This window comes from Anabrus simplex, chromosome 13 (genome assembly GCF_040414725.1).
Source record: "Anabrus simplex isolate iqAnaSimp1 chromosome 13, ASM4041472v1, whole genome shotgun sequence".
NCBI lineage: Eukaryota > Metazoa > Arthropoda > Insecta > Orthoptera > Tettigoniidae > Anabrus > Anabrus simplex.
The window spans coordinates 62,724,379-62,750,999 of NC_090277.1; the positions used below are offsets into that span (position 1 = coordinate 62,724,379).

The 26,621-nt window shown below is 40.8% G+C and overlaps 1 protein-coding gene across 1 annotated transcript in view; it reads left to right on the forward strand.

Moving 5' to 3' along the window:
• LOC136884740 (mucin-19) overlaps positions 1-26,621 on the forward strand; it is a 415,881-nt gene that overhangs the window by 146,862 nt on the left and 242,398 nt on the right. The window contains exon 10 of the mRNA XM_067157030.2: positions 15,232-15,490. Coding sequence (XP_067013131.2) covers positions 15,232-15,490 — 259 coding nt within the window. The remainder of the gene's footprint in view (positions 1-15,231; positions 15,491-26,621) is intronic.

Here is a 26,621-nt window from a genome sequence, read left to right on the forward strand (position 1 = left end):
GCACAAGGTCATCAGAGAGTGGCAGAAAGGACTGGAAGAACAAAAGATAGCAAGGGATATTTACCTGGGACACAAATGGAAGGGACTACTGGTAGACTGTTGCTCCAGCTGTCAAGTGGATGAACCTTCGCGACTGTATATGTTAGACTGTGACTCCAGTCTAAGTTTCAACAGCCGTTCAAAAGTTTTAGCGATGCATGAAGATAGAGCGATGTGTCTGTAAGAAGAAGCTTCGTTCAGATCTTTACCTTGTTTTAAAATTGGGACAATAATCTGCGTCGTCCAGTCGTAGGGAAAGTTGTGTTCATTCCAAATATATATGAAAAGTAATAGCAATATTTCCTTGGCGTTGCGAGATAAGCAGGCGCAGAGTTAGCAGTAGTTTTTAAAACTTGTTTTAATTCATATAACGTGAAAGGTGGTGTAAGAATATCTTGCGTAGGGCGGGAAAGTTCCAACTGTCGACGCTGTTTTGGGGGAAGCGAGGTCGTAGGTGGAGCAATAAGATCTGTAAACTCTTCTGTCCAACATTGAAGTGCTTTAAGGGCTGGCGGTTTTTCCTTCATTTTGTTAACCATTGACCATATTTGCGATAGGGGTGTATCGTTGGTCAGTTTTTCACAATAAGATCTCCAGCTATTCTTCTTTACCCTTGAGGACATTTTCCATTGTAGTTCCTCGTTTTAACTTCCTGAGGGCCTGATTTCTCTTCGCTATCTGTCGACTGCATTCGGAATTCCACCATGGAGTATGGAATATTTTTGAGATGTTAGTTTGTTTTCGTTCAGGAATGGATATGGCGGCAGCTAAATTAATGGTGTATACGAAGGCGTTTTGTATTTATCAAGCGTGGATTTTTGATGTTATACAGAGTGTATATTTGCGTCTATCACCCTTCTGTATTTGACCCAGTCAGCGTTTTGAACGTTACATTTAATAGTGGGTTTGACCGGTGAAGGACGAAATGGTAAAACAGGCATAATGATTAGAACCCATTGGATATGGTAAGAATTTCCAACGAAAATCAGATGAGATATTAGAAGAACAAATCGATTCCCCCTCTACTCAGTTGACCTCCCGAGACTGAGTGGACTCCGTTCCAACCTTCGTACTACTTTTCGAATTTCGTGTCAGAGCCAGGAATCGAACCCGGGCCTCCGGGGCTGGCATCTAATAACACTAACCACTACACCGCAGAGGCGGATCACATGAATTCAGTTTGGTAAAATATTTTGAAGTGTTAATTTATAGCATTTTTTCCAAAAATTAATTGCATTTTATTGACCATTCCCAGTTTTTTTGGTCATCAGCACCGCCCTGTACGTATAAGTGTGTATCGCTTTCAGAAGTGACTGGGTTATTTAATAAAGCTAGGCTGCCCCTCCAGTGCGTGTGGTGACGTCAGCCGAGTACGAAATGAAATGAAATGAAATGTGCCAGGCTCGGTAACGACTCCCCAAGGTGCCGTGTGAACAATGGCACGCAAGCCAGGCCATGTTATGCCTAATATTGATTAGGACCTACAAACAATGAGCATGGACAATTTTTTCTGTTAAAAAGAGAAGACAAAAATGTAGCTCCCCTCCACCTCCTGTCCGTCTGGAACTGTCCACAGAGCGTGCACCGAACACAACTTTTTTTTAATTTTTTGTGAATGAGTCCGTATTATTACGCCTGCTCTAGGTCGGTCCGTTAGAAGGGGAAAGAGGGGGAGGAGGCTAATACTGAAGGGGTACTGGCAATGAATATGTTGCTACCCTCAGGGCATTGTCCCTCCCTCCTCCCTAGCCCAGTTTTTGTTTGCCTACAATCCTACATGTAACAATATAACCTGCTCTCGTTTTTGTTCTATTTTTAAAAACCAGTACAGTCACATCATATAATTATAGTATTAGCTTATATTGACTCCTAGGTGAGCTTTATACAGGTTCTTCACCTACCTTAGATTGAATATCTACCCGTATTGAACATTCAAAGTTCGAACTACCGAGCTCGATAGCTGCAGTCGCTTAAGTATGGCCAGTATCCAGTATTCGTTAGATAGTAGGTTCGAACCCCACTGTCGCCAGCCCTGAAGATGGTTTTCCGTAGTTTCCCATTTTCACACCAGGCAAATGCTGGGGCTGTACTTTATTTTTTTTGCTATGGGTTTTACGTCGCACCGACACAGACAGGTCTTACGGCGACGATGGGATAGGAATGGCCTAGGAGTTGGAAGGAAGCGGCCGTGGCCTTAATTAAGGTACAGCCCCAGAATTTGCCTGGTGTGAAAATGGGAAACCACGGAAAACCATCTTCAGGGCTGCCGATAGTGGGATTTGAACCTACTATCTCCCGGATGCAAGTTCACAGCCGCGCGCCTCTACGCGCACGGCCAACTCGCCCGGTGTGTACTTTAATTAAGACCACAGCCGCTTCCTTCCCACTCCCAGCCCTTTCCTGTCACACCGTCGCCATAAGACCTATCTGTGTCGGTGCGACGTAAAGCAACTTGTAAAGTTCGAACTAGGGTCTTTCCCAGAGTGATTCGTGCCTTACGTGGCAAAGTAATGTAAGATAAAAGTGAGTTATGGAGGTGGTGGTGGTGGTTATTGTTTTTTCTGCTGGTGGTCAGTACGACGAAACCTCTCCACCACTATTCTTAGCTGTCTAGACCAGAGCCTCACGATCTGACCGTAAATACAGTTTTTTTTTTTTATTATTTTATTTTGCTTTATGTCGCATGAGCGCAGATAAGTCTCATGGCGACGATGGGATAGGAAAGTGGTAGGAATAGTGTTATTACGTCCCACTAACTACTGTTAAGGGTTTTCTGAGACGCCGAGATACAGGAATTTTGCCCCGCAGAATTTCTTTACGTGTCAGTAAATCTGGCTGGCGAATTTGAGCACCTTCAAATACCACCGGACTGATCCAGGATCGAACCTGCCAACCGGGGGTCAGAGGGAAGGGAGCGACCGTAGCCTTAATTAACGTACAGCGCCAGTTTTCCTGGTGTGAAAATGGTAAACCACGGAACAACATCTCTAGGGCTGGCAACGGTGTGTTTCGAAACTTGCCAGCTAAGTGACCCAAACCGCGAAGCCCCTCACTCCTCAATTGTTCTCAAACAGGATTTCGTAACAGTCCTCATTACGCGGTAAAGCTCCACAACCTGGCTGGTAATCGAACTCATGACCTCTGGATAAGGAGACCAGATGGTTACCCCGAGACTTCGCTGCCTGCTCTCGACACTAACCAAAGAAAAACTGAAGAGGCCTGATCCTTCAAAAAATATTGTTTTGTGTTTTTTTTACGTCACAACGACACATGTATGTCTTATGGCGACGGTGGGATAAGAAAGAGCTGGAGTGCGAAGGAAGCAACCGTGGTATTAATCAAGATACAGCCCCAGCATTTTCCTCGTGTAAAATGGGAAACCACGGTAAACCATCTTCAGGGCTGTTGACAGTGGGGTTCGAACCCACAATCTCCCGAATGCTAGCACTTCAAAGAATGAAGGTATCAGCAAAAGAAAAGAAAGGGCCAAAGACGGAGTGAAAAAAGACGCCGTTGTGGTGGAAAGGGAACAAGAATCGAACAAGAAAGGTCAGATAGGAGGAATGAAAGAGAGAAGCCTGGAACAAGTAAATGGAAACAATGGCAGACTTAGCGAGCCAGCTGGCCGTGCGGTTAGGGGTGCGCAGCTGTGTGAGGTGTGGAAATGGTTCCAAGTGGATGATTGTGGAGGCGAATAGTTAATTTACAGAGGCTTGCAGACTGACCGATGAAAACCCCGACTATATATAAATGAAAAGACAAAGTGTATGGAAGGGACTAGATCAGGTTTCAACAGTCAACCTTTGATCACCAAATATGAAAATGTCACTCAAGTAGACAAATTTAAGTATCTAGGTGAAATTATTGAACCAGCGGGGTTAAATCAGTAAGATGACAAAGAAAGAGTTGCAAAACTTCAAAGAGCATACAAAATTACTTCAAACAGATACAATAAAAGAACTACATCAAAAAAGGCAAAATTACGTTATTATAACACAGTAAATAAAACGGAAGTCAGGCTCATAGACCTGGTTTCCTATTTCAGGGGATTGTAAGAATGTGATTCGTTCAGAAACACCATGATACGTGATTGACCTATCTAAGGCATGTAATAGGGTAGATAATGGGAGGTCCGCCTCTGTGGTGTAGTGGTTAGTGTGATTACCTGCCACACCCGGAGGCCCGGGTTCGATTCCCGGCTCTGCCACGATATTTGAAAAATTGTACGAGGGCTGGAACGGGGTCCACTCAGCCTCGGGAGGTCAACTGAGGAGAGGTGGGTTCTATTCCCACCTCAGCCATCCTGGAAGTGGTTTTCTGTGGTTTCCCACTTCTCCTCCAGGCAAATGCCGGGATGGTACCTAACTTAAGGACACGGCCGCTTCCTTCCCTCTTCCTAGGCCTAGCCTTTCCAAACTTCCCATCCCCCCACAAGGCCCCTGTTCAGCATAGCTGGTGAGGCCGCCTGGAAGAGGTACTGGTCATTCTCCCCAGTTGTATTCCCCGACCCAAAGTCTCACGCTCCAGGACACTGCTCTTGAGGCGGTAGAGGTGGGATCCTTCGCTGAGTCCGAGGGAAAAACTAACCCTGGAGGGTAAACAGATTAAGGAGAAAAAGAAGAAGAAGAATAAGAAGTTAAAACTATTATAATTGGTGGCAAATCTCAAATAAAGATGTTGGAAAAACAAGAAAGGAAAATAATCAAAACAATCTTAGGACTAAAATGCGAAAACGGAATATGGATGAAAAAGAAATCATATCAAATCTATCAAGTTACAGAAGAAATCAGAAATACCGCCAGGAAACGGCGATTGCTATTTTGTGGTCAGTTATATAGGATGCATAATAACAGGCTCACAAAGAAAAATTTAAACTTAGCCTTATAAATGAAAAATCACAAAAATTGGCTAAAAGAAATCAGCGAAGACCTAAATGAAAATTACATGAATGAAGAACCCATTGAAGATAGAATGAAATTCAGAACCTTAATTCACAAACACAAATTTTCTGTGAAGCCCACCCGACTAGATACGCAATGGACTGAACAATGTATAAAGGAACACAGCAAGAGGATGAAGAGATATTGGGAAGAGAAAAAGAAAAAAGAAAAAGTACTAATAAGTTTAAAACGCGCTCCTTATTTGGTCATAACTAGAGCCCGAATTTTTATGCGTTAATAGGTTAGAGTGCAAAATTATATGAAGCAAGTAGCAAGTATAGTCTACCTTCACAACGACTACGATATGTGGTTTGCATAAACATTAGGGATACGGCCCATCATAACCCCTATAATTATGTTACTCTTGCTACATTATGGAAGAGCGGGTGGCCGACAGTTCCTACTAACCAAATTAGTTTGCAATCTAACCTGTTACTGCATAAAAATCAGGGCTTTAGTCATAACGAATTAAACATCGAAAATACATATCGTAACTGTTAATATTTCATCTTGCATATAGTAAATATGCTTATTTTGATGCAGTTATGTTTGCTGTGCCAATACTGAACATTTTAAGAAGATTTTGAATCTCAGCGCAGTATTGACATAGGATTATTAGAAAAGTTTTTTAACGCACGCGCGAACAAATGTGTAATTACTCCAAGAGAAGTCCGGGCTCGCCACACGCACGCACATCCGATATGAGAAGCGGCAACCTTTAATTAGTGTTAAATCTCTCCTAATTGAAAGGCTGGCTAGCTTCAACTAATTGAGCCATTAAAGAGTCGTCTTCATTATGAAGTGCTTTAGTTTGCGCTCACAAACCGTGGCTCTTATTCACTTGAAGACTCCCAATACCTAAAAGAACAGCACTGGAAGAATTACATCGCGATGTAGTTATTCATCGCATTCAGAAATGTTTTTGTTTTATTTCGAAGACTATTGTACCTAAATTCATCTTCCTCTATCTAGCCCTTCACTAGCGTAATTATCTGCCACCCCCGGAGGCCCGGGTTCGATTCCTGGTTTTGCCACGAAATTTGAAAAGTGATACGAGGGCTGGAGTGGGGTTCACTCAGCCTCGGGAGGTCAACTAAGTAGAGAGGGGTTCGATTCCCACCTCAGCCATACTCGAAGTGGTTTTCCGTGGTTTCCCACTTCACCTTCAGGCAAATGCCGGGATGGCCGCTTCCTTCTCCATTCCTTGTCTATCCCTTCCAATATTTCCATCCCCTAACAAGGCCCCTGTTCAGCATAGTAGGTGAGGCCGCCTGGAAGAGGTACTGGTCCTCCTCTTCAGTTGTATCCACCGACCCAAAGTCTCACTGTCCATAACACTGCCCTTGAGGCGGTAGAGGTGTGCTCCCTCTCTGAGTCCAAGGGAAAAACCAACCCTGAAGGGTAAACATTCAAAAGAAGAACAAGAAGAAGAATATTTCACAACTTCTTCAGTATTGTTTGATCAATTTTATAAAATTATTTGGCAAATGTTTATAAAATCATATCACTTTTTCCTTAAATTAACTAACAATGTAAATTAAATCATTTGACAACATATTTATAACTTTGCCAAGCTGAGTGACTCAGATGATAGAGCGGTTTTTTTTTTTCGAATGTAGTGTGACGGGTTTGATCCCAGCTCAGTTCTCTGACGCACTTGAAAGTGCTTAAACATGCTACCATCTTGTCGATTAATTTACCGGCACGTTACAATTCTGCAGGAAACAATTATCAGTACGTCAGAGTCTCCAAAAATTGTAAGAGTACAGTACTTACCGTCTTATGACGCCGTCTCCCTAAGAAGGTTGGTGATCCAATTGATTATGATAACTCGTGAAACAGCGGGTCGAAAGATGTCAATGGAAGTTGGTCCTTAAGCCAGGAATTCCTCCGTCTCCTCACAGATCATTTTCCTTCGATATTCCTCTCGATGATGAGTTGGAGAAGTTCATATTGTTCACCTCTCATGGTGTACCTGAACTTTCCTTTCTTGATTGTTGTTAGAAGCTCTTTTTCTTATTCAACAAGTTAAGGACCTCCTCATTGGTCTTCTTCTCTACCAGGATATTCGAAGCCTCCTTCTGTGCATCAATCAATCCGTCTCCCCAGCAAACGGTTGAGCGTCCAGCTTTCAAGACTATGCACAAGGGCAGAGAAAACATAGCTTCGCAACATCCGAACTGGGAGATGAAGGTTCAGATCTCTACTGTTGAACAAATTTTTGGTTTCCCCACTCCTGGATAAAATGTCTTTCTTGGGATCGCAATGCTCAGTCACTACTGTCCCAAAATATTTGAAGGAAGACACTTGCTGCATAATTATGTTGTCGATGTGCTGGGAGGCCTGCTTAGATGTTTTCGAAAACACAATCAGCTTGGTCTTGCTAATATTCATGAACAGACCAAATGCTACACTGATCCTTACAATGTTATTAATAACAATGTGAAGATCAGCAAGGTTACTGGCTGACACAATGGTATCATCAGCAAAGCGCATGTTATTAATGGCATTGCCATTTATCCTGATCACTAGGTCAACATCCTCGACAGAAGATAGGACAGGACACATCCATGTGGCACACCTCTACGTATAGCTATGTCCTCAATTGCATTTCCCTCAGTTTTTACCTCTGCTGTTTGGTTCCTAAGAAGAAGGTGTGTTAGTAATGTTATATATAAATACATCACCAGCATCAACCCCAGTAGTTTTTAAACCTCAGCCAGTTTCGCATGAAATACGCAATCGAAAGCTTTTCAGTAGTTTATGAAGCATGCGTACACGTCGATATTCAAATCCAGGCATCTCCGAGTCAAAACATTTCGAGAGAAAGAGTCTCACGAGTTTCCAGTCCGTTTCTAAAATCAAACTGAGTAGGATCAATTTGGCGTTCGCATTTCTACTATGTTATATTACTAACACATCTATATATTAAAAGATTTTAATAAAAACAGCTTTGGAAAATCCGTCCGTCCATTGTACTGGACCGATATGCTCCATTTCTATTTTATTCTCTCCGAAATTATCTGCCGGTGAATCATGAGACATTGATAGGTCTCTAAGTTCAGCCAACTTTGAGTAATCATAAAATGATCACTCCAATAATTGCAGGTGAAGGCCTACACTAGCCCGCAATACACTCTGTACTTACCGGGTTGCGCACAGTTAAGGAGCAATATCCTTACGTAATGATATCGGCGAAGTTAAACGATTAGAATTGACGGTGTGTAATAGGCAAACATGAAATTCATCCAAATTTGATACACATATGACTTGATACTGTCTTGCTCCCGTAGGTGTGGAGTGGGGATGGAGTAAAAATAATCGAAAACGACCTATATTAGTGTAGAATCCATAGCGTTCGGGGTTGCTGGCATGAATAGTGACACTCTGGATGACATCTAAGTCCAATTTCTGCCTCCATCGGCATGCGGGTCATAAGGGACGAGAAAGACGATGACTCTATTTTTTCTATAAGTGTATCAAACAATGAAATATCCGTGTAAAAATCACCAAATGTACGAACAATGCAGAAATAGAGCCAAATCTAACGTATAAGGGAGAGAGATATCACAAAACGTCATAGGACCAAAGTTGTAGATCACTCCTAATTGAATGGACATGCCATCAATTTTGTGATATGACTTACCGTTTAGCCAACAAATACCTCAAAAGGAATGTCTGCAGAGTCATCCAAATTGTGTCCATAATTCGATATTTGGGGGGGGGGTAAAAATGAAAAATTTGAACATCTTGGAATTTTTAAGTCGGTTACAGGTTAGAGCTATAATTTCACCAAATTTTAATTTTCTATCTCATCTGGCAGATTGTGCCGCCATCTTGATTTGGAGGGGAAGGAGGATAAAAGTTCAGAAATTCCTGAAAAGTTTTTAACCCCACGAAACATAGATTGTCGCTTTGGATAACTTATATGACTGCGTTCTTATGCTGAGCCCAAAATAGTTCGTAAAAACTGAACGGTGGCTGCGCTGTTTCTGTTGCTTAGCTGTCAGCCTTCGAACCCCACTGTCGTGAGCTCAGAAGGTAGTTTCCAATAGTTTCCTACTTTCACACCAGGAAAATTCTGGGGATGTATCTTATTTAAGACCCCGGTCATTTCCTTCCCATTCCTAGCCGTTTCATATCACATCGTCCCTGCGAAACTCGATACGATATAAGAACAAATTTTCAAAAAAAAATGTTCGTAAATTATCAGTCAGCATCACAATAAAGAAATCTACAAAAAATCTTCACCCATAATTAGCAGGTAACACAAATCCTGAAAGTAAACGTTCAAAATAGTAAACGGGCAGAGCATGGAACAATGTCAAATCAAGACACGGTATCTGATCTATTTATAACGAATTGTGTGGAGGAGCACGGATCCACTAGTAAATAAGTAAAATAATTTAGTCTGTTAACTTAAAATTGTTGTCCTGTAATCTATTAGACTGTGTACTTTTACAGCCCGTCTTAAAGTCACCGGAGACATGAGAAGTGGCATGAATAAGATAAAAGTAACTCTAACGCCACAAAAATCGATTTCAGTCGAGCATTTTCATATAAATAGATCATGATATCCTCAATACAAAGCTCAGGAATTTCAACATGACCGCCGAGCGTGTGGCTGCGTGGTTTGAGTCACGTAATTGTGACCTTGAATTCGGAAGAAGCTGGGTTCGAATCCCTCAGTGGACTTTAATTGAGAGCACGGCCAATAACATTTTCCCATCCTTCCATGTCTCAGTGCGACGTTCAACTGCTAGCATATATAAACCGTGTAAAAATAAAGTAGGCCAAACTGTTAGTACACATTCCTCACACGCAGAAGAACCAACTATGTTATATGGACATAGGTCCGGAAATGCTTCATTTCCATGTTATAACTCATGGAGGGAAAAGAAAATTTGATCGAGACCCATAGCTCATTCCATGTTAGGGGAGGTGGTACACCAATACGGGACAAAAATATAATTTGTGTTGGTATTTTTTATACGAATATTAGTTATTTGAAGTATGTTAAATAAGATTTCAGTAGTTATATCGATGAAAGTCGATTCTAACGGAATATACATGAGGGTTACGGCCAATATTCGACAAGGTACGCATATTTTTGAAATAAAGTCCGTAATTTCAAACTTCGCGGTATAGCAGTGCGATCTGGTGGCACATCTTTGTTTGTACAGTGCGTAGCAAATGTTTCCGCTCTTCATTTCTTTGTTTGTCCATGTTTGGACTTGTTTACTGAAACCATATGTGTTAGTTTGTTATGGTAGTGAATAAAACATTCTTTTAGAATGCTTCCTTCTAATATAATTTTTAAGGAACGTACTGGAATAGGTGGGAGGAAAGGACGTGGGCCAACATGTGAAATAGACGGTAATCACGAGGCTGCACTGAAAATGATGCAGTTTTGACATACAATGTGGGATGCGCAGGCCGATTGAGGATTCTGAGAGTATTAGGAATTTAACCAGGTCAAAACATGAAAAAATTTGCAATGAAATTGATATCCTAAGGATAACAAATTCAGACATACATGGGTGAAAAGATCCTGTGAAGATGCTGAAATTGACCGAGATCCATATTACCAATTTACCTCAAAACTCATATTTTTATATTTTAAACATGAGTTTTGCACCACATCACTTTCTAGGAGTTAAAAATATACTGATTTCATATAATGTTTCTGTCTTTTATATTTTCAAAATTATGGTTATTCAAATTATTATTTTTAAAGAATAATTGACCACTAATAAAATTATCATTATTATTTATCGATACGGCCACGTGTGGGCGACGTTTACACAATCTTCCTTCTGTCACGCCGACTGGTACCCTTCTCTTTACACTCTCGCCAAAGATTCTTGAGTCTTTGACTTCTTGCTCTCTCTTCCACCGAGATGTTCCGTGGCTTCGCATGTTGCTCTTCAGACGCATCCCTCATTCCCGTAACCTTCTTCCTAAAAATAATTATAAATCCTATTAACTTCTATGCAGTGGTCTTTGAGAAAAAGGAACGTGAATTTGTCAAAATTAACATTGTGAAGATAGGGTGTACCACCTCCTCTTTTAAGAAAACAGTATTGCTCTAATGCAGGGCCTCTCAGGGTGCATGCGCGTGGTGCATGCACTGTGCACGGTGCAAAAGACGACTTCGCTTGGTTGACCAGAGTGCAGACCCCCCACTCCTCTCTCCCTACACCTGTCTCCCCGTTCGGCCTGTCTCCGCGTTCCTCACCTTCACTGCTGTTTCTCCCCCACTGCGAAATGTTTACGTGTGGTGAGCGGAGACGCACAGTTGTGTGGGACAAGGTTACCAGTGTTATTAAAAAATTAAAAAAGTGAATTAGAAATACACATACATGTTTGAGAGGAATGTAAACATAATTTAAAAAATGCAGAACCCGTAACCAAAATGAAAATGCTACAGTACTGGAACAAAACTCATTTGTGGATATAGAATGCTCTTCTTCAAGCTGTTTCAACTTCCTTAATTCTTTCTCTCTGACGTCTCCTATGATTTCACAATAATTTTCCGAATGTAGTCTGTTGTAGTGTCTTTCAATAGATGATTTTCTTACGCACGTAATTCTCGTCCCACAGATTAAGCATTTGGCGTTATCGTCACGACAAACAAACAAAAAAAATACGAAAGTTCCCAGTTCGATTGAAATGGACTTTCGGAAGTCTTTGCTTTCTTCGAAACAGGTTGCTCCATTATTATGTTGTTGTCGTGCGCTTGTCTATTTCACTGATAAACACGTCGTCTACCACCAAACGCTTCGTCGCTCTCAGCACACTACACCATCCGAGTCAAGCCGAGTTGAGGCGAAGCGTACCGATGCACAGTGCACAGAGCCTATGCACCTCGCTCTGCACGCGTGAGAGTTTGGGCGTTTGAGAGGCCCTGCTCTAATGGACCTACAAGGATCGAATTCAGGCCCTCTTAGACACTCATAATTCCTCGTGATATATTGTATTATGAAAGACAGAAATTGAATGAGGCATGTCTTGCCCGTGAGTTATTAAAATAATTACTTAACAACCTCTGTTTAATAAACACATTCGCAGGGAGTAAGCACAGTGAAGGGAACAGCCATCGTTTTGTTGTCTTCCTTCATTTTCCTTCTGAGTTGCTGTGGTACACGTTGCTCTGTGAATCGCCGGCAGCTTATCACTGTTGATGAGAAGTCATCTTGTTATTTAGCTTTTGTTTCTTAAGCGCATTTTATTTTTGGCATATTTTACCACTTTTTTACAAACGCATTTTTAATGGTTAACATTCTTTTCGTGGGGCGATATGATGCCACAATAGTACCCTACTTTCTTCCTTCTTTTGTTTTCAACTTAAGTACTGAGTTTCACAATATATATGCCATTGAAATGAGCCTTTCAATATGGCAACCTTGTTGCCATAAGAGCAATACTGTTTTCCTAACATGGAATGAGCTATAGATGAGCTTGGCTTCTCATAACGCTCGCTCAAGAATGGAATGGAGAAATCTTGCTGCCCAATATGCTACACAAGAGGATCCATGTTTATTTGGGTAGAAATGAGCAAGCTAACAGCCAGAACGGCCTTGAAATAACGTCACATTCAAGTATACAGAGTGTTTCAAAAATGCATGGCATAATTTCAGGTTGGGTTCCTCACATATACAGCAGGAAAAAGTGTATATAAACATGGGTACGGAAATTCGTACTTTATTGGCCTCCACGATTACCTGATCTAAACCCGTTGGAATTATTCTTGTGGTCTTTACTGTTCGTGTCTGCTGTGGAGGGTGAAAGAATACAACACCGGGCATATTCGAACGCTTTCGTAACTCCATGCGACGACGAGCACAAGCCTGGAGTAAGGCAGGAGATAGGCATTTTGAACACCTCCTGTAAGGTAATGACATTATGGCTAGCCTATGATACCTGAGGTTCCAGCCCAAGACCGATTCTGATATCTTTGAAAGTAAGCATTTTCGGCCCATGTTCATTAACACTTTTTTCTTCCTCTGTATGTGAGGAATCAAACTCTGAAATTGTACCATGTAATTTTTAAAACATCCTGTACACACAATAAAGCTGAATTTTCTTGAAAACCATTAGAATTAAAAGAAAATGCATATGACGTTTCTTGTAGAAAATTCCATTTCAAGAACACGTGGTCACTTTATTTTTCGATAGGGTCAACCGTTTATCCCTTATTTTAGTTCAGCGGTGGCCAGGAATATCGCACCTGTGCGGTACACTGCTATGCTGTGCGATGAGCTGGCCTTATGCTTGCACATTACGTTACCACCCTCCGGAACTGCTCCCCCCAGCGTGACCGATTCGACTAGCCGTTCGGGAGGGGAATACTACTCTACCCCCCCCTCCCCCCCCCCCGATTAACAACAGTGCGACACCTCAGCCATCTATTCGTAGCAGTCATCCTTTCTGAGTCCGAAACTGTCACGCTCCACATTATTTTATTATTATTATTTTATTGTGGTTTATACAGCATATACAGTAAACAAATACATACGATATGTGCTTGTTTGAGTAAAGCTGTGACAATACATTATATTTAAGAAGATATCACGTACGAAATGTTGTATCTTATTAACACTTTCTCACTATTTTCAGCGCTATATTGTAACTATCTCTTAATGCAAGCGTGTCGAGATCATTTTCCTGAAAGTAGAAGAGAAGGACTCAATTTAACATACTGCGGTTGTGAGCCACAGAAGAATGGATCTTAAAATATTTTCTCAGATCCCTAAGCCCTGTTTCGCGTTCTTTGCCTATTAACGTGTCATATTATTCTTTGTGAAAAACGTTATAGTGACTCTCGGCAGTAAATTTTCGGTGTCCGCCGATAGCCCGATGGCATAATAAACATTTAGAATTGTTTCCGTGTGTGTGCTATGTTCCCTAGCCATCAAACTCATACAATACACCTGGTCAACTCTACGCTCAGTGCTCCCCACCAAATTACGTCTCTCTCTCTCCCCCCGAGGGGCCGATGACCTTAGATGTTAGGCCCCTTTAAACAACAAGCATCATCATCATCAGCATCTCTCCCCGAGCGCGGACACGCCTACCAAGCTCTTCACGCGTGCGAAGTCAGTGTGCGGTAACCGTAACCACTGTTAACTGTGTAGCGTTTGGACACCGCTGTTTTAGTTGATTTAGGGCAAAAATTGCCCAAATTCGGGACATTCCCCAGCAAAATACCCTACTAGTTCGAAATGGTGAAATACAATGAAATCAAAAGTATACATTGGGGGATTAGGAATTTTAAGCTATATCCTTACCATATTTCAGATCAGTTGGTCCTGTAGTTTTCGAACCTATCCGGAACAAACAGATAGATAGACAGACACCGCCTCATTTTTATTAATAGTATACTATACAGGATGTCCCCAAAAACACCAACAAGGCTTAGTATGTTGTGTGGGATGGTGGACTGATCGGTTTTCAAGAAGGAGCCCCTATCCAGAAATGCACGCTTTGGTCGCTGGAGAGCGTCGAACGGTTGTGACAGTTTGTTCTGATTTGGTGTCTTAATACGGAAGGTATGCAACCCTTTAGCCGTCTGTGTACTGCGGACGGACGACTTCACCCTAATAACATTACTACTGCGTTACTTGTGTGCTGTAGTCTGCCAGTGCAGTAACGTACACAGCTGCAGAAATGACCGACATGGTGGTTGCATACAGCAAAGCGGATTGCAATGTTACAGCTGCTGCAAGATTGTATGCGGAACATTTTCCAAACATCATTCCACGTTTGTAGCCATCGAGAGACGACTACGAGAAGCCGGACAGTTCCACGTAGGTAGTATGAAGTGTATGGTGTATGACACTCCTGTAACGTCAGCGGAGGACCTTATTGCTCGAATCCACGAAACGATCGAAATCCTTAAAAGACAACCGCGTGTATTGGGTCATGGGCATGAGGCTCAGCACCGCAGATGTAGGCTCTGCAATGACGTAGGAGGTACACAGTTCGAACTCCGTTTGTAATAAGCACGATGTGCTACTCATTTTCGGTTTATTGACGACATGTGGAACGCACACCCTTCTCACAATTCGAAGCGCTACAGCGTCCAAGCCGTGCGTTTCTGGCGCTCCTGCTTGAAAACGGATCAGTTTGCCTTCCCACACAATATACTAAGCGTTGTCGGTTTTTTCTTTGGGACACCCTGTAGATTTGGCAAAGGAATTGTCCACTCCAACGACCTCACTCTGTTACTTCTTGTTCCTTGTTGTTGCAGGATACGCCCCCATGAGTCCTCATCCTGGATACGCCATGCCTGGAGTTCAGGCAGAGTACCCTGCCAACAGCTACACGCCGTACCCCGGCGCAGCCTACTCGTGTGGCGGGGGAGGAGGGGGTGGCTACCCAGGTACGGTCCCGACCAGCTACCCTGCGCCTGTGTCCAGTGGCTACTCGTCCAGCCCCTGCTACAACATGCCACCCCCGCAACACCCACCTCCTCAGCTGGACAAGCCTCCAACCACCAAGGAGGACGGGTAAGTTTACAGCACCCCACTTGGTCATCCAGAGACGGGGGAGAGTAATTCACAGGAGTACACTGAGTTAAGTGTATGATACAGTAGGATAGAGAGTGGAACCTCCCTTGAACAGCTATCGCTTAACTGTAGAAAAGTGGCCGCTGTGAAAGATCTGCACTTAAACAAGACCGTCCATGTTAATAGAAATGTTCACAATAACCCTAGTGTAATTCCTAGAACAGCATTTCTTGATTACAGTTCAACCCTCTTGAACTAGATTTATTGTTTAAAGGCGGCCATACACGAGCGGGATTTCCTCAAGGTTCGGCCTGAACAGTCCAATCCGTGAGGAATTCCTCAACGTGTGTGGCGGTGTCCTTGAGGGCGCGTTGGGTGCGAGAGATACAAAAATCCCGAACAAAATTCACTTCTTTTCCGCCTTGAGGCCAAGCAGGCCGTATTTTCTCAGTCTCTTGTTGCGTGTATGTGTTGACGGCAGTAGGCCTTGAGGATTTGTGAATTGAAGTGATTGTCGGGATCGTCATGTCTCGGGAATTTTTAACAGAATTTATACAAATATACCAGAATGAACCTTTCTTGTGGCAAGCGAGTTCAAAAAATTACCATCATGAAAATTATTTGCAACACCACGTGTCAACAGAACTGTTCTGGAGTTGAACCTTGAGAAAATCCCCAAGGCCTTTTCCTTGAGGATTTCCTTGAGGAAATCCTCTCCGTGTGTGGGCGAGGGTTCGGTTGAGGAAATTCACAACGAAATCCCAGAATATTTTTCCTTGAGGATTTCCTGTACGTGTGTGGCTAGATTTAGGAAGGATCAAAACCACATTCTCCTCCTCATTATTATTATTACTATTATTATTCAAAGTTAGGGCCACTAAGGACCGCGATATCTCAACTGTTTGTCCTCTTGCTGGCCCACAAGATTTTCATCCTTTCGCAGTGTACTTTCTTCCATGCATCAGAACGGACATGCTTCGGTCGAGTTGGGACTACTACTTGGTGAACCTGTCTAAGTTTGTGTCTGTGCTCGTAGTTGAATATCTGTTTTTGAGATTCAATACTGTAAAAGATCTTTATCACTAACAACCAAGGAGGAATCGCTTGAGACTTCTGAAGTAGAATAACAAACGTTTACAGATTCCTTCAGTTGGCAATCTGAAGAGGTGAGCCGAAAAAAGTTATCGCTCTTTTCCGGATTACGCTTCATATCTTTTCAGTGTGGGTGCATATTTCTAAGTTGCTCCGAAGATTGTGAACACCATCTTTGAGACTGGGACCAAGAATTTTCCTTACTTGCTAGTTTTTCAAGCAGGCTATATGTTCGAAGTGTTAGACACTCTGCTGCATTTAATGCTTCAGATCTAATTACAGTTTGATAATGTCGAATTTCTGCCTCTCGAGAGATGAATTTTTTTGTTATATATGTTTTGAATTATTATTATTATTATTATTCATCCATATTGCCATCTGTGGGTCACGTTTTCACAGTCTACCTGCCCATCCATCACGCAGACTAATGCCATTCTCTTTGTACGTCTTTGGCTTCTCCTTTCTCGCCCTTCCGATGAGATGTTCCATGGCTTGGCTAGAAGCCTTTCGTGTGCATCTCTCACTCCAGCAACCTTCTTCCTATATGTTGTTCTGTCTTTTATATCTTCCTCCTTGACATCCAGTTCTGCTAGGCCCCTTGTGCACCTTTGTAAGCCACCAAGACTGTTTTTCTTCACTTTTCTTGCAGAAGGAGTATTCTGATGGCCCAACTCTCATGAGTCGTCATTATAATGTGTCCATAACAGGTCATTCTCCTTTTTCTCTTCGTTGCCGTATTTATTTAGTGGTTTCATAGAGTTCCTATTTCGATCTCAACTGGAAAGTATATTGGTAATTTTGTGAATTTTTTGGACCAAAGATTTTCGAAGATTTTTTGTTCAAGTTCTGAGTCTACCACTCTTGTCAGGGTTTTCGTTACATTCATCTTTGTTCGTATCGGCCTACTAAGGACCACGTTCTTCTCTGGGCTTTGATCTTTGCCCATTCCTCCCTCATTCGTTGCCGGGGTTACTCTTTCTTACCACCGTTCGCGTCTTTCTCGTCTTCAATTTCGGCCTTTATTGAAAACCCTAGTAGTATTTTAGTTTCCTCCTGGGTGGGTTGGGCTCTTGTATATCTTTATAAGTGATCTCTCTCTCTCCGGTAGGTCCCTTTCCACCTGCTTGAACCAAGTTGTCTGGGTTTTTTTTTTTTTTATCTTTAACACGTGAGAGGTCGCGCGAAGGCAAATTGCTCACGCTTAATATTCTAATAAACTGCTATTTTCCTTTTACACTGAATGCTCTGATAAAAATATAAATAGTTACCCTGTTTAACTGCCTTTCAACTAGTACTAACATAATTATCCAGTAACAATATTTTCTCAATTAAAAAATTAACGAAATGTTTTTGCAAAATCTGGTAAAATTACGTGAGTTTTTAAAGAACGCGAAAGGTCGCGCGTAATTAAATTGCCTCAACATTTGCATTTGTACATTTCAATGAATGATTTGATCACAATTCAAGATAAAAGTACAGCACCATACTTCACTGAAAACCACCATAAACCTCATGAAGTTTACGTAAGAAACTCTCTTGGAAATGCAGGCATGTAAGAATGCACTACGCGAGGGGTCGCTCGAAGGCAATTTGCCGCGGCAGAGGCGAGAGTGAAAGAAAACTCAAACTACTCCGGAACGCAGCAGGCAATACACTAACGATAACCAACGGCAGGCGAGAGAGAGGAGGAGGGGGAGGGATGAAACGAGCGCCCTAAGCCCTACAGCGGCGAGCAACGAAACTATTAACAAATATTTAAAAAGTGCGGCAAATTGCCGCGGGTGCGACCTCTCGCGTGTTAAAATAGGTAAAGATCTAATTCGATAATCATGTTGGTTTCATTCTTAGCAACTGGCCATAAAATGCAACTCTACATCTCCGCATGACAACACAAATCCTCTAACATGAGTATACAGCTCATGGTTATACGTATGTCTATATTCATCTTTCTTTCTTTAATTGCGCAAAGAATTTTCCTTAAGATCTTTAATTTTTAATTTTTCTATCAGGCCTGTCTTGTTCATAGCAAGGCACTCCACTGCGTATAAAGCCTCTGGCCTTATGACAGTGCAATAACGTCTGAGTTTTGTGTTCTAGGATTTGGACTTTTTGTTGTAAACGTTTTTGGTCAGCTGATAAACCATTTCTATTTTATTCATGCGCAACACGAAATCTTCCTTTTCAGAAACGTTTGACTCTATCCTCTCACCAAGATATGTAACTTATCTGTCCGTTTGATTGCCCCTTGGTTACATCATAATTATTTTTTTGTTATTAGTATTACTTCGTAGGTTTTTTTTTAAACTTCCTTCCTTGTTTGGCACTACTTAGGTCGTTAGTTTCACGAAAAGAACGGAAGGACGATTGAAAACCGGTACACATGGGCCAAATTTGCGGCCAGTGTGTAATTCTCTACTTAGGTCAGCATTAAATAATAGACTTCCTAAAAGCTTCCTCCTCCTCTTCCTATCCTCTTTCAACAGCCTTGAGTTTGGCTGCCAACACAGTTTGTACTTTCAAATGAATATATTTTGGTAAAACTCGGTATATGCATGAATATACTGGACTGTGAATTACATTCCTGTCAGATGGATGGTCAATGTATAGGTTAAGTTAACCCTAGCACATTGTGGTGACTTATGATATCCACATATTGTACTGTACATGTCCATGAAAATCTGCAGTGTCTACTCAGTTTGAATTGTAATTTTCACCTAATTAGAATATTACTTTTAAGATGGTAAGTTTACATTAATAAATCTTATATTAGCAGAATGTTAAACTGGTTTGATAGAATACATTTCGGTCTTAGGAAAGGTTATTCCAGTGAAGCTCAACTTGTAGGATTCCAGCAAGACAAAGTAGACATTCATTTTAGATCCAGAAGGACAAACGAACTGTTTCGGTATTGACCTATCCAAGGATTTTGATAGGATAGATAATGGGAAATCACAGATGAAAATGAGGGCTTTAGAACTAAACAAAAGAGTGGTTGAATGGGTGGCTACATTTCTAGAAAGTAGAACTCAGAGAACTGGAGTAGGTGAATCGTTATTTGATTCTGTAATGATTAAGAAGGTCCGCAGGGTAGTATTATTGGAACTTTATATTTCCTTACATGTAAAAATGATATGAGCAAAGAACCGAAATTACAGATAAGGCTATTTTCAGATGATGTTATACTGTATAGAGCGGTAAATGAGTTGCAGGATTGTGAGGGAGTGAAGGGGAACCATGTTGTGAGATGGACAGCAGGCAATGTATGAATGTAAATGGGATGAAAAGTAAAGTTGTATGTTTCACCAAGAGGAAATGTCATCTCAGTTTTAATTATTGCATTTATGGGATGATAGTACCTCATGGGGAATATTGTAAGTACCTAGGTGTTAATATAAGGGATGTTCTTCATTGGGGTAATCATATTAACGAGGTCGTTAAGAAAGGTTGCACATCTCTTCACATGGTTATGAGTAAAGCCCGGATTTTTATGCAGTAACAGGTTAGACTGCAAACTAATTTGGTTAGTAGGAAGTGTCGGCCACCCGCTCTTCCATAATGTAGCAAGAGTAATATAAATTATAGGGGTTCTGATGGGCCGTACCCCTAATGTTTATGCAAACCTCATGGCGTAATCGTTGTGAAGGTAGACTATACTTGCTACTCGCTTCAGTAAGTTTGCATTCTAACCTATTAATGCATCAAAATCCGGGCTCTATTTATGAGAGTGCCTAGGGTTTATGGTAAGGATGTAAAGGTGAATGCGTATAAGTCTCTGGTAAGACGACATTTAAAGTGTGGTTCCAGTGTACGGGATCCTCACCAGGACTAATTTATACGAGAACTGGACAAATGTCAAAGGAAAGCAGCACGGTTTGTTCTGAGTATAGTATAGTATAGTATAGTATAGTATAGTATAGTATAGTATAGTATAGTATAGTATAGTATAGTATAGTATAGTATAGTATAGTCAAAGTCAAAGATACCCGTCTCCCTTAATCTCGAAAACCATAGATTAGGGAGAGGATATTATTTATTGTAACCGTTCCAAAATTTGTGATTCATGCAGCATACAAAATTAGAAGGAGTAACTTTATATAGCTATTGTGAATTGTGTTAATACTTGGTACATACGATGAATGTTTATATAAAGCAGATGATTAGAGATTGAACAGAGAAAGAATAATATAAGTTGAATAGTGGAGTTGCGTTCATATATGGTATTTTGACAGAAAAACCGAAACATCTATGTATAGTGATATCTTTACAGATTGTCAAAAAATCTCAACATTACCTTTACAGGCTGTTAAGAAAAGAGGTAAAACAAAATTATTATTCGGCAATACAGGAAACTAATTGAACTACTGTAACAAGGTAGTTCCATATAGTATAGTATAGTATAGTATAGTATAGTATAGTACAGAATTATTAGAAAAAGGGGGTGAGCAAAAAATCGTAGGGTGGATTATCAAAGAATAGGAGAACGGAGGCGAATTAAACAGGTATTTATATGCGGTAAGGAGAGTTTGTGCAATAAAGTTAAAAGAGAAACGTTCATAGAAAGAAAGTTTAAAGAGTTAAGGGAGTAAAGTGATAATGAATTTGAAGAGTGTGTATGAATTATAAGTAAAATTTTTAGAGATAAGGATTTGTACATGTAGAGTTGATTAGTATTAAGTAGGAAAACTATGGTTACAAATGTATGTGAAGTGTGAGTGACAGTTAGTTAAGTTAATGACAAAAAGTTAGTAGGTTTTGTTATATTTGATTGTTAAACGTTGGACTTACATGGTGAATGTGAAAGGTGTGTGAAGTGTAAATATGAGTAGGGAAGTAGCAAGACATTGCAATTTGGAAGGTGCAAGTGAAAAAAGACAGGTAATGTTTATAATGATATGGCAAGACATAGACGTATTATTGAAATATTAGTAGAAAAACATGACTCAAGTGTTGACTCACAAGTGATCTGGAATGTACTTGGAAGTAGGTTAGTGCATAAGTAATATTACGAATTGCTAAGTCAGTACGTAAATAAGGCGATTAGGTAACAAGAATGAAGCCACATGCGCTGCGGTTAACAGATTTGTTCTGAGTGATTTCCGATCAAACAGTAGTATTACGTAAATGTTGCAAATTTAGGTCTGGGAAGACTTGGGAGTAAGGAGGCGAGATGCTCGACTAAGTTATATGTTTCGAACTGTCAGTGGAGAGATCATGTGGATTGAATTTGGTAGACGAATAAGCTTGACTGGAGGTTTTAAAAATTGGAAAGATCATAATATGAGGTGGTGGTGGTGATTATTGCTTTAAGAGAAAGTATAACTAGGCGACCGTGCTCTATATAACGCAAATCAGAGAGAAAAATAGAAGGGGTCCGACACTTCGAAAAATGAAGGTATCGGCCAAAGAAACATATGGACCACGAAGGGCGTGGAAATGAAAGAAGACTCCCTAGGCCTCGAGTGCCCTAATACCGTCCGGGTCAGAAAAGTACAAGAGTTGACCAAGGGTGGTCGGATAGGATAGATGAACGTGAGGAGCCTGGCACAAGTAATTGGAAGCAATTCTAGGACCCAGCTAAGGGCCCCGTGGTCGAAAACCCACGCTCCCCAAGTTGAGAGCCCTTTCAGTTGCCTATTACGACAGGCAGGGGATACCGTGGGTGTTTTATTCTACCGCCCCAACCCACAGGGGGAGATCATAATATGAAGATAAAGTTGGAACTTAAGAGAATAAATTGGGGCAAATATTCATTTACAGGACGAGGAATAAGGGATTGGAATAAATTATCAAGGGAAATGTTCGATAAATATCCAAGTTCTGTGAAAATGTTTAAGAAAAGGTTAGGTGATTGATTGATTGATTGATTGATTGATTGATTGATTGATTGATTGATTGATTGATTGATTGATTGATTGATTGATTGATTGATTGATTGATTGATTGATTGATTGATTGATTGATTGATTTATAAAAATCATTAATCAACAGTAAGTCCATCTTCGTATTCACACAACACACCACACTACCAGCCCCTTCAGAAACGCGCAATAGTGATTACATCCCTCAAAAGAAGGGTTGGCGTCAGGAAGGGCATCTGGTCGTAAAACAGCGACAAATCCACACTTGGGACACAGTTCGCACAAGCAACTCCACAGGTGTGGGGGGGGGGAGGAAGTGGCAGAAAAAGAAGAATTTAAGTTTCACATATTAAAAGACTTATTAATGATAATTTTATTTTCCCAAGAGGAAATTTGACACAATTTTTTTACGCCAACATTTCATGTTTAATTTTGTTGAGTTTAAACAGTCTTTTGATTTTCTTGTTTTACAAACAGCGTTTCAGAGATTCCGGGGATGATGTATCCAGGAAAGCCCTCCCTCTTGAAAGTGTATATATCTTGGAAATTGAAATTGGGCTGGTAGAATTTTCATTGCTTCAAACGGTCGTTAATTTGATGTGTTCGTTTGTCGGGCAGAGCATGTGTCGACAGTAAGTGAAAAGAGAGTCAGCAACTCTCGACTTCATTGAGCGGGCTCTTTTCAGGGGGCCATGCTCAGGAAGTATCGTGCAGAACCGTCTTGCTCACGGCCTAATGGATTGGATCGCGTTCTGAAGGCTCACACATCTCAATTATCACTGATTGCACATTCAAAATAACTCCTCTTCCTTCCAACATCATGTTTCCTTTATTGCTAATAGATTTTCTCTTGTTGTTGTTACTGCTGCTGTGTTTCAAGAGAGGAGGGGAAAAAAAGGATTAAATTCATTTAAGCACTTTGCTGTTCACACTCTTCAAGGCCTCCAAGAGAAAAACAAACCTTCAGTTTGACATCGTAAATTAAAGCAATGAGAGGGTTGAAGGTGAAGATACTCAAGTATTTTCGCCCGATAAAAACATAAAAACAAATAAGTTGTAAAAAGACATGTAATGCCATCAGAATAAATTGCATTACACTGTATACTATATTCTTTATATGGAATAGGACTGAATTAATGGTAATCGAAGAAATACTCTTGAATGCCCGTAGGCTAACCTGTCTGTCGAAATCCACTGTTTCCGTGCACATCACAATAATAATAATAATAATAATAATAATAATAATAATAATAATATACCGGGCGAGTTGGCCGTGCGCGTAGAGGCGCGCGGCTGTGAGCTTGCATCCGGGAGATAGTAGGTTCAAATCCCACTATCGGCAGCCCTGAAGATGGTTTTCCGTGGTTTCCCATTTTCACACCAGGCAAATGCTGGGGCTGTACCTTAATTAAGGCCACGGCCGCTTCCTTCCAACTCCTAGGCCTTTCCCATCCCATCGTCGCCATAAGACCTATCTGTGTCGGTGCGACGTAAAGCCCCTAGCATATAATAATAATAATATGCAGGGGAAACTCTAACGCTTCATAGAAAGGGCGAGCAGGAAAATATCCTAAAAGAAGAGCGAAAAATCATGAGGAAAATTTTAGAACCAAGACACACGGAAGAAGGGTACCGCCTCCAAACCCGGAACTCTACAGAAAAATTACCTAATATTGCGCCAGACCTCAGAAAAAGAAAGCTAAAATTTTATGGACATGTTAAGAGCCTTCCAGAAACCAGAGTAACCCACAGAAATTCTTGAAAGAGTTGATAAACTGTAGAAATTCCCTAGGATACAACAAACAAAAGCGGACATGAAGAACGCACAAATTCAACCTGAGGAAATTTTGAATCGAAATCGAAATATATATATAGGAAGAAAATTGACAAGTGGGAAGTTACTTCACAGAACGAAGTACCGTACCAAAAATAGCAGGTACCAAGTGGACGGAAGAAAGGAAGAGGATCTTTTGTGAACAGATGAAAGCATCCTGGATCCTCCGCAAACGAAATCATAAATAAAGCTTCGTGTGTTCCTAAAGGGACCATTCGCGCATAATAATAATAATAATAATAATAATAATAATAATAATAATAATAATAATAATAATAATAATAATAATAATAATAATATCTCTCAATGAATAAGAAAGGTCTGGCAGAACAACTAGAAGCCAAAGAAAGGAAGACTCTAAAGAATATCTTGGAGCCAGTAAAGGAAAATGGAAAGTATAGTTGAAGACACAATCGTGAACGATATCTGCATATGGAGAAAAGAAGGATATCTTGAGACCAGAAAGACTGTCCACTTGAATCTTTGCCTACTTTCTGAATAAGAAAACTAAAGGGGTCTGGTTCACCGAGGTGGAAAAGGATTTACAAGAATTGGGGATCTTATTTGATGACATCTTGCAACGTGAACTTTTAAAGGAGAAACTTGAAGGTCTAAAGAGATTTCGAACAAAACCTAAAGTGAAGACAGGCAGGACGTGGACCGAAGAAGGCCGAAACGAAAGGATAATAATAATAATAATAATAATAATAATAATAATAATAATAATAATAATAATAATAATAATAATAATAATAACACCGAGGTAGTTGGCTGTGCGGTTAGAGGCGCGAATCTGTGAGCTTGCATTCGGGAGATAGTGGTTTCGAACCCCACTGTTCGCAGCCCTGAAGATGGATTTCTGTGTTTTCCCATTTTCACGCGGCTTCCTTCCCACTCCTAGGCCTTTCCTATCCCATCGTCGCCATAAGACATATCTGTGTCGGTGCGACGTATCGGGAATACCTCCTGGAAGGCATTAGCACTCACAGTTAACAGGGCACAAATGTTTAATGGTCGCAATTAGCGGCAATTAGGAAACAACAAGGAAGAGTGAACTGAAATTGACATGTGGTCCCTAGCAGACCTCATCGTAAAGAAGAAGATACAAAAATCCACAGTTCTAGCGCTTCAGGCAAGCAACTCAGTGTTGAAAACACCCTAGGGATATGAGCTACGAATTGTAGGTAAATAACATTTAATAAAGTATGAGAATATATTCCTAAAAATTACAATCCTTTTCCTAATCATCGTTATCCGGTCGATTAGATTAGCAATTTGCCTTTTTCTACCACTACGAGCGCTAGTGTGAGTCAATGCAGAGTTTCACGTAAGCCCTTAAAGGGGACCCATAGACGTGCAATATTATTGCGCAATATCGGGGTTTGTGCAATATAATTGATAGTGTATATTTAATATTGAAGGGTTTTGCAATATATTGTGCTAAATTTAAAAAATTGAAAAATACAGGGTGAAGCGTAATTCGCGCACTCGGGCGTCGCAGCGCGACTCCTCACATGCCAGCAATAAAAAAATGTCTCTTACAAAACTTCGTCTTGCGAGTATATCCGGCAGAAAAACGACGTTGAAGAGTAGCAATCTGGCAACACCGTAACCACATGTAGGGTAACTACCTCTGTCAGCAGACGTTAGTCGTACTGTACAGTTGGTGCAGTGAAAAGAGTTTTGGGTTAGCATGCAGGAGGTCGAGTGGTCGATCCTGGGTTGAGGCGTTTGTTTTTTATTTCGTAAATGTAGTCCAGGTGGTATGGTATCTGACATCTTAATCGTCAACAGCGATTGCAGTGGGTCCTCTAGAAACCATTTGCACTTACATACTACGATCCTAGAAATGGACGAACAGTCGTTTTCATAGGTCAGCTCTGAAAGGCGCCCTTTCCACGTCGTGGGCGTGAATTTATTCGCACCACTTCATCTACTAGATGCGAAACCTGTTTGTTTCAGCTGTCTGTTTCTTATTAGTCTAACCAGGTATTTGTTGTTTCAGCGTTACAAAATGTTGTCAATGTAGTGAAATCTCTCTATTAAATATAAATATAAATAATAATGACTAATGGAATTTGGGAGCCATAAATATACAAATAAATAATTCTTAAACTTTGCCGGCTGTTGAAACTCATCTTCAGGGTCGTTGCCTTGTGACAAGGAGATCTGAATCACTTGATACCTAAAAAATTAATATTGGAAAAGGAGTCCATCTGGTAATTTCCCCCACCCATAGAAATTAAACAGAATATATATTAATCTCATACAATTTACTTAGTCAATTAAACCTGTATTTACCTAGAAATCCGAGCAGAGCTCGTCGTGATATACCCTTGAACATATA